We start from the raw sequence: 12,584 nt of genomic DNA on the forward strand, positions 1-12,584 counted from the left end.
CAAAGTTGAAATGTTTACCTGGGACTCTTCCGGCTGCATGGGTAAAGAGTGTAAGTATCATGTATTACAAAAGACGTACAAACAGATTGAAAGAAAAGGCAGAAATTAAAAACGATGTCAGATATTACATTTACACAATTTCATCATGCAATCAACATCAGCTCTGTTCCACAATCATACATGGAGAAGAAACGTCAAGATGTTTACATCCATCTTTCCTTTTATTTTGAGAGCGAATCTAGAAGAAAAATAAATGGCCGTGGTTCTGTGAGGCAGCAGACAAGCAGGACTATTTGGCATCACCATGGTGACTGGACCTGACAGCCCTCAGGGACTGTAGCAAGTCTGAATCATCAGGTTGGGCTTAACAGGCACAGCCTGCTCTTCCATCTGTACACAGTTTTGAAAGTGCCAAATATGCCAGGGAGGGATGAGTAGCAGCAGAGGTAGTGCCAGCTGATGCTACAACAAGTCACCATTACAGGAGCATTCTCCATTTTTATCCCTGATGATGGGAGCCCAAAGTGGATGCCCACTTTTTATGGCTGTAAGAAGCAGCTCAGGGAGCCCAGTGTTATTTTCCTCTTATTCTGAGATTTGAATGAAAAACCATAAAGCCCTGCTTGTTGGACATTTTTACTATAGCCAGCAGCAGGTACCAGTTTGGCACACGCATAAAACTGGAAAAAGCTAGAGGCAAAATCTGAAATATTGCGATGGAAGAAAGCAGTCACCCTTTTCAATAAATATAAAAATGTAAACATAAATGCTGTGCTCAGAAAACTGCACACCTTGAAGGAATTGTATTTCAGATCAATACCACTCATGTTTGTAAGCTACATAAAGCATGAGTGGCCAGTTAGCTTTCCTCAAAAGTAACAAAATCACACTATAAGCACCACAAACTCACTTATTTGTCATTTTGATGTGTTCAGATCAACGGTTCCTTTTTAGCCTTAGATAATAAGTTATCTAAGTCCATAGACTGTATATAAAAGAAGGCTGTAGCTACCAGGTCTGAAGCGGAAGCCCTTTGAATATGTAAATAACCTGCAATAAAGACTGAATTCAGCAAATATAGACAGACAGATGTGCTTCATAATGATAAATAAGCAGGCCTCCAAATCCTCCTACACACAGCCTAAAGGTTTTTATCTATTTCAAATATTATGATGTCATCATGTTGTCAGGCACCTCCTAGCAACAGGCTAAAGTCACTTGTTTATGTACCTATGACACCTCAAGAAAATATCTTGTCGTTTTCATTTTACATCAATTGAAAAATTATACTCCTAAAAGTCGACTTATATATGGCAAATTACAACGTCATCATGTTGCCAAGCAACCACCCACCAATGGGATAAAATCAGCCATTTAAAGTGTCACGTTATTCTAATTTTACCAACAACAATATGGACAGGCCAAACAATAGTGTAGCGTGGGTCTATACTAGTATTTAAAGAAAAATTTGTATGAGCTATGAAAAATAAGGGCAACGCACAAGTACCGTCTTTCTAGTGGCCGACAGTGGTCGACTCCTGTGCTTGCAAAAAGAAGTTCATAAGAAAAATCACCCTACGGTAAATCATTTCCATATCCTTGTCACTTCAGTGACGTAAAGCATTGCGTGTGATGTGTAGTCAGCTGTTGCATCCAATTTTTTGCCACAAACACGCATGTGCCAAACTCATACTAGCTGCTGCTGTCACACAGCTGTCATACCACTCACATCACACATATATGCTAAAAAAATTCCAGACTTTGCACACTATTCCTGTCTGGTTATTTTGCTGAGTACAGTTTTTCTTTTACAGTCAGATTAACCACAAACTAACCTTCGACACACAAAAACAGCATCACTTAAAAAAAAATTGCCTCACTTAAACTAAAACAATCTCTAAAAGTGTCAAAGAATGAGATGAATATTTTTGAGTGCTAGTCACAACTTGGAGACAATTGTGGATGAATAGATAACATCCAAAACAAACATGTACCACAGACGATGTTGTATTAATGTTTTAGTGTTTGTTTGTGTGCGTGAGAGTCAGTGCTGACCTGATTTGATTTCCTCTGCTGTTCTGTCGATGAGAACGTAGAGGGACCACACCACACAGGTGATGGCGATGATGTGGAAGGTGACTGAACACATGATCTTTCTTCTCTCGCTCGCCGTCATCTGTAGTTTCTCCCACTGCCAAAGATGGAAGACTTTTGAGCATATTCACACACATTTAAAAAAAAATAAAAATAAAAAAAGAAACATGCTTTCAAACTAAGCAGAGCCTCTATGGCTGAAAACTAAAGCCAAAGATCAAATTCCTCTAATGGCCAGTCGAAACTGGCTCCAAAGTGAGCCAATCCCCTAAAACTCCTACACTGAAATGCCAATTTTCAGTCATAAAAACATGTTTCCATTCTGCTACAAAAACTGTTTTCATCTCTACAGACAGTCTGTCTGAAATGTTCATGTTCCAGCTTTGGTTAGTGAAATTCTATTTCCTTTGATTAGTCTGTTAGTTAGCACCAATTAGCAGATATATACGTCTCTGTATTGCACTTCCACAACTGATGAATGCAGCCTGCTAAAAAGGCTTGCTAGCATAAGATGACAGCACTCTACCCTTTGATCTAAATATGGCTACTTATGCAAGGCCATTCAAAACAAAACAAAACAAAACAAATAAACAACCACAAAAAACAGGACGGCAGCCTTGATGGCAAAGTTAAGGGAGGTGAAGGTGGCATCATCCATCTTTTATATACAGTTTTTGTTTGAAACACTAAAATCAGGGTGGTAGCCTCCTTGTGGTTAGAAACAAGTGGTTGCCCAGAGGTTTATCAAGTAACACCTTTAACTTCTGGGCGAAGAACTGTTGACAAGGCAACTCGTCTCCCAACAATCACGATCTGACTCAGGCTGACTGCAATCACAGGCTGGTGAAGGTTTGCAAATCACTGCTGTATTATTTATAATCTGAGTCGGTCTGCATGGATGAGCGCAACTCGCCTGAATCTGATCACTTAGCAGCGGACTCGACTGGTTGCATTCTGGCTATACTCCTGTATAACATCGAGACGCTGTTTGTGGAGGAATTTCTGTTTCAGATCTAAGCAATTTCGTGTTTGAATTTCTGTGTATGTAGACAGCAGCAGATTTGGTTAATTGCTGTATTAATACATATAGATTGCATGCAATAGGCAGCTTGATCCCATGCTTATTGGAGTTTTATCACTTCGAAGATGGCAACTGATTGCAACTGGTTGCCGACCTGGTCCCCGTCTTCAGAGCAGCCATTTCGACAGCCACAAGTTCATTGCACACAATCGCAATAAATTTTGGTTGTGCTGCAGTCTTCACCTACTGTTTTTCCCAGATGTGAAAGTACCATAAAGGCCTTTTTTATTCAGCTCCTGTCAGCAAAATCCAGTGTTACACAATGCTTCCTGGCAGGGTTAATGAGATAGAGAAGAGCATGGCATGCAGCATCCAGGTGATATACCCTGCTACCTGCCAGGAAGCTCAGATAACTGTGGAGCACCTGGTCAATCATTGGCTGCACTAAAATAAATGCCAGAAATCTGCCCAGCACTAAAAAGAAATCACATGATATCTGTACTGTCAGATAGCTTTGTGTAGCTTTCCCAAACATCCAAATCCATAATAATGAATTCAGTGATGAATAATTGCAGGGTCACTTTAATAAGACGCGGGTGTTGCCGAACAACATGACATCAAGCACTCTTTAATAAAAACTTTCATACTGACAACAACAGCCGCCTCTCATCTCAAATTTCCTTGTGCACTCACACATGAACAACTTTAATATTCACCCATGGGATTCGGAAGCTATTAACAGCAGAGCATTTGTTTAAGGCCTTTTGTGCAGCTAATGAAGGGTGGAGGAATTTTAATTAGAGTGTCCTGCTATCTTCAGGCCACAGTGATTGATAAGAGCCTTTCAGGAACGTGGACTGCCTCTAAACCACTGAAAGGGATCACAACCACCCGGACAAGTGGTTTGCTTATGAAAATGGCTTATTGTGCTCTTGTGTCTGCACGACAAGACTGGAGATAGTTTTTTGGTATTTTTCGCTTCACAACAAAGGAGTGATGTGAGCTAAGTTAGGACGCAGAGACAAGACTGTGACTTTAATAACTGAGGCTGAACTGCTTAACAGCCAAATATGCACACACCTAACCAGCTTACCTTGCGCAGTGGTTTGAGTTTAGTCTCCATGATGAACTCGTATTTACACAGCTCACAGCAACGAGTGTCAGAGCTCTTGATCCACTGCTGTAGACAGGACTGGTGGACAAAGCGCAAGCTCCCTGTGCAGTGGCATGGTGTGATCAGAGGGCTCTCGTCATCCCCTTCGCAGTGACAAATCCTGCGGGAGGCAGAGAATACAGTCAACACTAAGCTACAGGCTAGACAGCTAGTAACAGGAGCAAGATGGGAGAGAGGGGAAAGATCAAAACGGGAAAAGTTGGCAGGCGAAGGCGACACACTGAGAAAACTTGGGAGTTGTGTAATATAAGACTGCACGTCAGCAAAGCTGGAGTAGCATCGCCAAGAGCACAATATGCAACTGATTTTTCCACACCTACAACAGCTTTAGGTAAACAGGTGAGAATATGATTTCACAAACAGAGAAAACAAAATTAACACCCTTGTCACAGCAGAGAATTCATGTCCCACATGAGTAAACCCAGTAAAGACAAACTAAATAGATTCATTTGCAAGTCCAAACAACATTTTGAGAAACTCATCTCCTGCGTTTTTTGGGTTTCCGTGCAAAACTGAACACTTTTAATGTCATTTCGCTCTGTAGCTGTACAGCACTGAGTTTCATTGTCAGACAAGAGGTAATAAATGTTATAAATATGTGAGTTTTTTAATTACTGTAATACAGTCCATGACAAATACGTCTGTTTGTGTATCGCTGCAATGCTGCAATGCACTGCTACGAACGCTGATGAAGGCTGACGTGCCTTGGAGTTGTTGCACTTTTAACACCTAACAAATGTTGGCCAAAAAATAACCACATGAACACGATATTCGTTAAAAATACTACAGGAAGCAGCTATATTCTCTTTAACAGGTGTTTGTGATGCTGTGTCCAGTCCCCGTAGATGCCTGGAAAGCCTCGAGTACAGACACCGACAGCTGGAACATTCGATTAGGCGTCTGTTGCCTCTAATGACTGCTGGACAGTCTGTTGTCAGTGAGAGGAACCAATCACTTTTCCAATAGACTGACTTGAAGGAGTCCACCACTCCAACATCACACACATCAGATGCTGTCTGATAGGATGGAGGATGTATGGAGGAGTATGTTTGTCCGAATCTTTCCACTCAGTGAAAGGCAGATTGATGGGCAGTCTGAGCAAATCCAGACTATGTGGACACTTTCACCTGCACGATAGTCAGGATCTGTCAGTTTTAGTGGTGAGAGGAGGTTACATCACACGCCATGCCTTACTTGAGAAAGTAGAAAATTATTATGATCTTAGACTTCAATGTCAGGACATCGACTTTGTTGTGGTTTTTCAGATTACAGTCCTCAGTGAATAACCAATAAGCACCAAAATCAGGCTGCTTGTTAGACCACAACATGACATTGATTAAAAGCCGGACTGATGTCTTTCTCTAGACTACCAGGGTGCCTGATAAAGGGGTTAAAGGTGTTGTAGCTTAAAAAGCAAATAATACCTTAAATGGGTACAGAATACACAAAGCAGGGCACATGTTCTATTAATCTATTTTTCAAATACATTTTGTTCCCTACAGATTTCACAGGCAGTAAGATCAATAATCCAGGAACGTCTTCTGTGATGCTTTCTTCTCCTGAGTGGGTAGCGAGGAGCAATGGCATGTCTTTATGGGCTGGAAGATGCAAGCAAACAAAGCGTGGCGAAGACGAGGTGGAGGAGGAGGAGGCGGAGAGAGCCGGGTGTTCAGATGGGATTGTCTTTATCCTGGTTCATGGAAGGATAACAACATGAAGGAACACATGCACGCCCACGTATGCGTTCACACATGTTAGAAAAGGGAGCACACGAGATGACGTCTATTTCAAGACTTTGCTGAACTGGCCAGTGTTACAAGATTAAAAGACAAAGTGAACAAAAGTGGATAAAAATAGGTCATATCCAAAGGTTCTTAAGCAGAGGAGGTGGAAGAAGTGGAATAAGGCCTGGGGGATTAAAGGAAAGGCGAGACACAATCGACATCACTAGAATAAGTTTTTTGTTGTTGTTGTTTTTGATTATGGATAGACTGCTTTGTTTGTGTTCATTTGCATGCATAACGAGATGATGAACTGCAGATTCTCATCCCACACATACTGTATTTCTATTTCAATTTAAAAAAAGAAAAGCCAGAGGAAGTAGATCATTTGGTGCTTATATCAACGATTTCTGCCTGCTGAAATAAACAGATCTGACAAATTATTCTTCTTATGTGGGAGGAGATAACCACAGAAAAATCCCAACACCTCCGCATGGAGTTGCGGTGGAAATGCAGCGATCGGTAAACAACACGAGCGGATGAGGGCGGAGGAATCTTTCACTGAGACATTCAGGGAACTTTCATCTGATTCCACAACAGGCTGAACCGCCTCGGCGGGACGCAAGAAATCTCACAAATAAAGCACGCAACATTCACCTTCGTCATTTAACACGAGGCGCATCCATATATTCCAACAGATTAACATAATAACCCAGGCGTGGAAATTCACAGGTAAATTAACTTTTTGTCAGCAGCGGCACATTCCGTGCACTCTTAGGACGTTAAAATTAAATTCGCATCACTTGCGTCCACAACACACCCTGTTTGACGGTAGTTTTAAGATGGCAGAGGCGCTGTACGAGTATGACAACATTAAAATGTGAGAAGCAAACAGAGTCAGGAAATCACAAGCCCCAGAAGCTGAGAAGGAAACAAGCTCAAATGCCTGCCGAAGCGTTCGCTTTCTTCCTGTTCCTCTTTCTTTTTTTTGCTTCCTTATAATTTTCTCTGGTGGCATGAAGCCAGTCTTTTGCACTCCACACTCCCTCGATGTGTTGCTTAAACACTGCCCTCCCTCCATTTATTCCTCATTCTGCCCTCATCCAAAAAAGTATGTGTATGAGAAGACACCACTAATCTGTCTTCTCTTGCTTTTCTGCTGAATAGATTTTCCTGTGGAAGATATGTGCGGCATCTGAAGTATTTGCCTCTCAGACTCTTTTCAGTCTGCGCAGTTTAAGCGCTGCCAGAGACATGCTGATCAATTCAGTGGCTTTAGTAGCTAAGCAATCTCTCTCTGTCTCCTTTTATTTTTCTTTCTCCTTTCTTGTCTCTGATCATTTAAGCGGGTACTCGTTTGTCTTTGCATGAGCACGCTTGCCTTCAAAGAGAATATTAAATTTGCTGAGGAGACATTTAACTGTTGGAGGAAGGTTAAGGAATTACACAGACCCTAGCTGTTTTATGCTGTCAGATTTAAAAGCTTAAAAGCTACCCTGTAATGCTGTTTTTTTGAACATTAGAGCCACTGCGGCTCAATGTTATTTGAATTTCCTGCAAATTAAAAACTGAGTCATTAAATCCTACATTTAGTTGATTATGGAATAACTAAAACTTTTGATAATTTTTTTTTAAAATCGATGCCAACTATTTGAAAATCATTGCATGTTCTTGCCTAATCCACAAATATGCATTCAGTAATGCATATGTATCAAAGTAAAGAAACAAAAACTGGAGAAAATATAAACTTGAGTACAATCGCTGTGATTTAGTTAGGAGGTTGTTCATGGTTAAGGAAAAAAAAAAAAGGGGGGGGGGGGGGTTCAGGCCCATCTGAAAAGGTCACTGTGCTCCCTCGGCTGAATTCTGCCGACACACTTTCAAAGCTGTAAGTGAAATTAAATCCTACAATTTGGTAATGAAAAGGTTGTACACCCACATCACAGATATCGCAGTAACAACCAAGCGCTGGGAGCTTAGTGCACCTGCAGCAAACGCCGCAGCGACCGAGAAGGACTGAATTTGGAGTACACACCCCTCATTTAAAGCCTGATCAAAAACTGCACACAAACAGAAATGTGTTGACAAGATTTTGTGCTCACACTCTGTGACTCCCTACTGTTCTGATGTGTGTGTCTTTATGTCTCTTATTTTGTAAACTATGCTACCAAAAACAGATATTTTTGCACTTCTGTATCTGAATGAGAATCAGATTTATTGACCAAGTACTCGTACACATACAAGGAATTGGGCTCCAGCTGTTTCTTTGCTCTCAGTGCACGCAACAACAGACAACACTGAAAACAACATAGCATAGAAAATAACAACACATGAAGCTTATTTATGGTGCAGAGTGTGAGTATACTGGAAAAAAGTTTGGATTAAATAAGGGACGGATAACTAGTTACTACATGTATGACCGCTTTACCTGCAATACATTTAAAACTCATCTCAAACGATGGCTAAAAGGGGATCAGATTAGTGATCGTTAATTTTACAAATAACATCAATCATCTTTAATGTTGTAAGTTTTTATATTTACTTGTTCTGTTTTTTTGCTATGAGATGTTATGCTGTAATTTGATGTATTTGTTGTCTGGACTACATTGTTTGACATTGTCTGACGGTCTGCTTAATTCCTTGTTTACTGTTTTTTTGTCTGACCTGCCAGCGACTACAGATGAAAAGCAGCCTTTTGGATAAATCTGGCATATTTACACTGATATGCTCATTAATATGCACGGCCCCTTTCAAATAAACAAATTCAAATGAAAAAAATATGCATATGATTGCACACGGGTTCACAATGTGGTTCAAAGTAGTTTGTTAATGCTTTTATGAATTTGTGTACCTGTAAAGGTGAACCATGCGGTTACGACTATACAGGATAGCCTCCTGTTGTGCTTGCATGCTTAAGCAAGTTATTATTAATTTGAAAAACCACACATCTTTCTTTGATTAGAATTTTGTGAACACATGTGACAACATCTGGCCAGAACCTTTCGAAGTGGAGTTTGCGTGTTGTCCGCGTGTCTGTGTGGATTTTCTCTGGGAACTTCCGACTTCCTCCCACAGTCCAAAGACACGTGCTTACCTGGTTAAAGTGTAATTCTAAATTGCCCATAGATATGTCTTTCTCTTGTACTAGCGCTGAGACAGATGCAACCTGTCCATCCAACTCTTGCCCTACAGGACAGGCTCCAGACCACAAGATGTATTTATTTATTTATTTATTTATTTATTTATTTATTTATATCTGGAATAAAAATAGTTTTCAAGTGAGAAAGGTGAATTTTCAAGTCAAATGCTTCCTTGTCAAGCTTGGTTCCCTGAGCCAGCAAACATACAAATGCAATCAATAGGAATGTTTGAATTCTTTGAAGGAATAAGCTTTTTATGACAAAGCAAATCCGGCCATTTTGTAATGCGTCTAGATGAGAAACACTTATCTGCTTGGTGACATTTCTAATGAGGAAGTGAAGCAACTCCCTTCACACAGCTGACTTTCAGCCACTACTCTCTGAACTGCTGACAATAAAGGAGTTTGATAATAATTAACCAACTAGTCACCTGTGAAACAAACAACCTCCCACACATACTTTTCATAGGTGAGGTCAGCATTAGAGCTGCGCTCACGTTTTAAGCCACCTGACAGAGAACTGGAATAACGTGTTTGTGTGTGCGCGTGTGTGCGTGTGTGTGTGTGCAGTCAGACTATCCAGGCTATTTGAAGCCAATAATCTGCCTTTTGATCTCTGGCCTTCACTTTGCCACTTCTAAGCTGGTGTTTCTCCATCGGCCCACAGCTGACATGTAAATCTGGAAAGCAGTAGATGCACACACCAGAGCCAAAGTGACAACAAACAGAGTCATATATAATTCAAAATCCTTTAGATCTCATTAATCCAGTGAAGTGCTGCCACGCTTCGTATCGACAGCAAGAGTTAAGGCTCAAAATTCCCGTTCTTGGCAACCAGCAAGATCTACTCATCTGCAGAGACCTCGCAGCCATGACCTGGTCTGTAAGAAAGTTACGCACAATGTGTCTTTATAATAAGAACTGGCTCTGGCAGTAAGACGGCATCCAATTGGTCATGTGACAAAGACTGATGGTGGACCCAGACACGGGCTATTTATTGTTCTCTGTTCCACTAGTTCTCAGACATATACTCTGTTCCTCTGTGCTATTAAATTTTCTATGCTAACCTCTGCCCTTCTATCAATTCCATAATAGTCCTATTGCCCTCTATTCCTACTGCAAAGCCTCAGGCTTATGAGCCAAAATCAATCAGATTTTTTTTTTTTGCAGCCTATATACGACACTTTACTGCCTCATCGATCTAACAAATGAAAAAATATTTTAAAAACACAGCTTGGCAGCACAATGAAAAACACAGCAGAACATTGAGATAACAGTGAAGTGAAATTAGATGGTATGAAATTACTTTACGGCACATTTGTGTCACACACAAAAGGGTTGAATTGGAACAGCTGAGGAGGAGGTGGACAGTGTTGTGGTGTGTGGAAATTAAAGCATCTACGTGTCAGGTTCTTCTGAGTAACTGCTCGACTCTGAGCAGGGATTTAGACTACAAATACCACAACGAGATATTTTCTGGGTATACAGGCTATGGGATGAGAAGCTCTCCACTACTCCACAGGGCTCTGGGATTCACTGCCACGTCACGGTACAGGGGTGGTCTGGGCTTTACGTCACAGGAAGGGTGGGTGTGGATTACGCCGTCCAGACAGTCACCCACCTGCAGCAGTCCCCGGATAGAGAATAAGGTGACAGTGGCCCCGTTTTCTCTGACAAAGGGGATGGACAGCAGTCCAGATCGCTGTCTCCTTCCATATAGCACACTGGAGCTAGAAGTCCAACTGACGCAGCCACTCTCACCAATTTTGGAGATGCTGGTTGACCCGTTTCTTTTGAAGTAGGACTGGGCTGGTCTTCCTCAAACACATCGTCATCTCCCACTAAATCCTCAGAGGGCAAGCCTGACTCGCTACCTTCCAGCAGGGCACTGGAGGACTTGATGTGGAGGTGGGAGGCGTAGCTGCCCAGGTCTGAGCATTGCAGGCTGGCTGATGTAGAGGATCGAGAGAAGGGAAGGAGGAGACGAAGAAAATTGGAGCTTGGGGAGTTATGGGGGTGGTGGTGGGTGTTGGAATGAGGAGCGGTGAGGACACCGTGATCAGTTGGGAGACAACTGGCGGGCGCTATGCCCAACATGTACTTGTAGTTGTTGGTGAAGGAGGGAACGAGGTGGGGCTGGGTGCGCGTTGAGAAGCCAGGATTTGGGATCTGTTGTGTGGGCGTTGCAGCCAGCTTGCAGTTGAGTTTGTGAGCCCTTCGATCCAAGTCAGGAGGCTGAGCGGGCTCGAGCTTCAGCTCCAACTCTCCCTCAGAGCACGTGCGATCTATAAACTGCAGACCTCGGCAAAGACTGTCCACACGCTGGCCGACGTCATTCAGAGACACCGAAAACCTGAGCGAGTTGTTGGAACGGATGCTGACGGAGGACGGACGCAGCAGAGAGAGCCAGTCTCGCTGTTTGGCGTGTTTGGAAGCAGGTAGGACGTCTGTGCAGAGGGTGGTCACTGAAACATCTCCTGAACCCTGACAAGTTTTACCCTTAGAACTCAAAAGAACCACTGCTGTCTGCTTCTGAGTGTCCTGATCCTGACTGATGATGTGATTGTGCGTGTTTGTGTGTGAAAAAGGAGCATGCAACAGACAACAGCGGTAGAGGACAACAGGAAAAGGTAGGGGGAAAGACAAAAAAGAGAAATGGAAGAGACATCATGCATTTAAAAATAAAGGAGTTTGAAAAATAGGATATATAAACACCAGATGATTAATGTTACCGTTAACTCCATTTAGCAGCAGCTTGCAACTAAGGCTGCTCCCAGCAGTGACATTGTGCCACTCAGGGGTAAAAGTTAAGCCAACATCACCCACTGATAAGCAACTTCATCACTGATAGACTGATAAATAAAGTTCATTTACTGCACGCAGGTGTTCATATCATACCTGGACAAATATAATTTCTTGGCATGAATTCAGACTGAAAGGTACCTGCAGATGTCCTGGCTAGACGGGGAAACTGACGTCCTCGAGAAACTGCACGGAGCGTTGACTGAAGTCGGGCTTCCAGCCTGAGAAACAAAGCACACGCAGAACAAAAGGCAGTTTAGGACAGAGAGTACAGGCACGTGAACATGAAACCCTACAGTTAAATAAATACTGCATCAATCAACAGGCGATTGTATTTTCCGTGGTGGCGGCCGTGGCTCCGCGTGGTGAGGAATTATCAGCGCCAGCGCCCATCAGCACATTTGTGTGATCTTTACACAAAGAGAGAAAGCATGTTGTGTACTGATGCACAAGATGATAGAGAGGGGAAAAACAATGCTGCCAGTTAATCTGTCTAGTTTAAGGTGAAATCTGCAAAAAAAGAAAAATAATATCAACAGGCGGCTGCGAAGAGAGAAGTGCTGATGAGACCGATCGAGAGTTAAGAAGAACGAGGCGGCGAGCGAGGCACGGCTGGGGGACGTGAGGCTGCAG

The 12,584-nt window shown here is 42.3% G+C and overlaps 1 protein-coding gene across 6 annotated transcripts in view; it reads right to left on the reverse strand.

Annotated features, from left to right (window-relative positions):
- The window catches only part of marchf8 (membrane-associated ring finger (C3HC4) 8), a 90,967-nt gene that overhangs the window by 5,089 nt on the left and 73,294 nt on the right, over positions 1 to 12,584 (reverse strand). For 4 of the 6 annotated variants that reach the window (XM_085296826.1, XM_085296827.1, XM_085296828.1 and 1 more), the window contains 5 exons: positions 12,093 to 12,172; positions 10,771 to 11,700; positions 4,209 to 4,389; positions 2,056 to 2,191; positions 19 to 33 (listed from right to left, as the gene is read on the reverse strand). In XM_085296826.1, the coding sequence (XP_085152952.1) occupies positions 19 to 33; positions 2,056 to 2,191; positions 4,209 to 4,389; positions 10,771 to 11,700; positions 12,093 to 12,172 (1,342 nt within the window). The remainder of the gene's footprint in view (positions 1 to 18; positions 34 to 2,055; positions 2,192 to 4,208; positions 4,390 to 10,770; positions 11,701 to 12,092; positions 12,173 to 12,584) is intronic. The other 2 variants (XM_085296829.1, XM_085296831.1) reach the window with 2 other exon arrangements.

This window comes from Mchenga conophoros, linkage group LG13 (assembly GCF_057382185.1).
Source record: "Mchenga conophoros isolate Kocher_MC1m ecotype Shallow Benthic linkage group LG13, M_conophoros_male_GT1.1, whole genome shotgun sequence".
Taxonomy (NCBI): Eukaryota; Metazoa; Chordata; class Actinopteri; order Cichliformes; family Cichlidae; genus Mchenga; species Mchenga conophoros.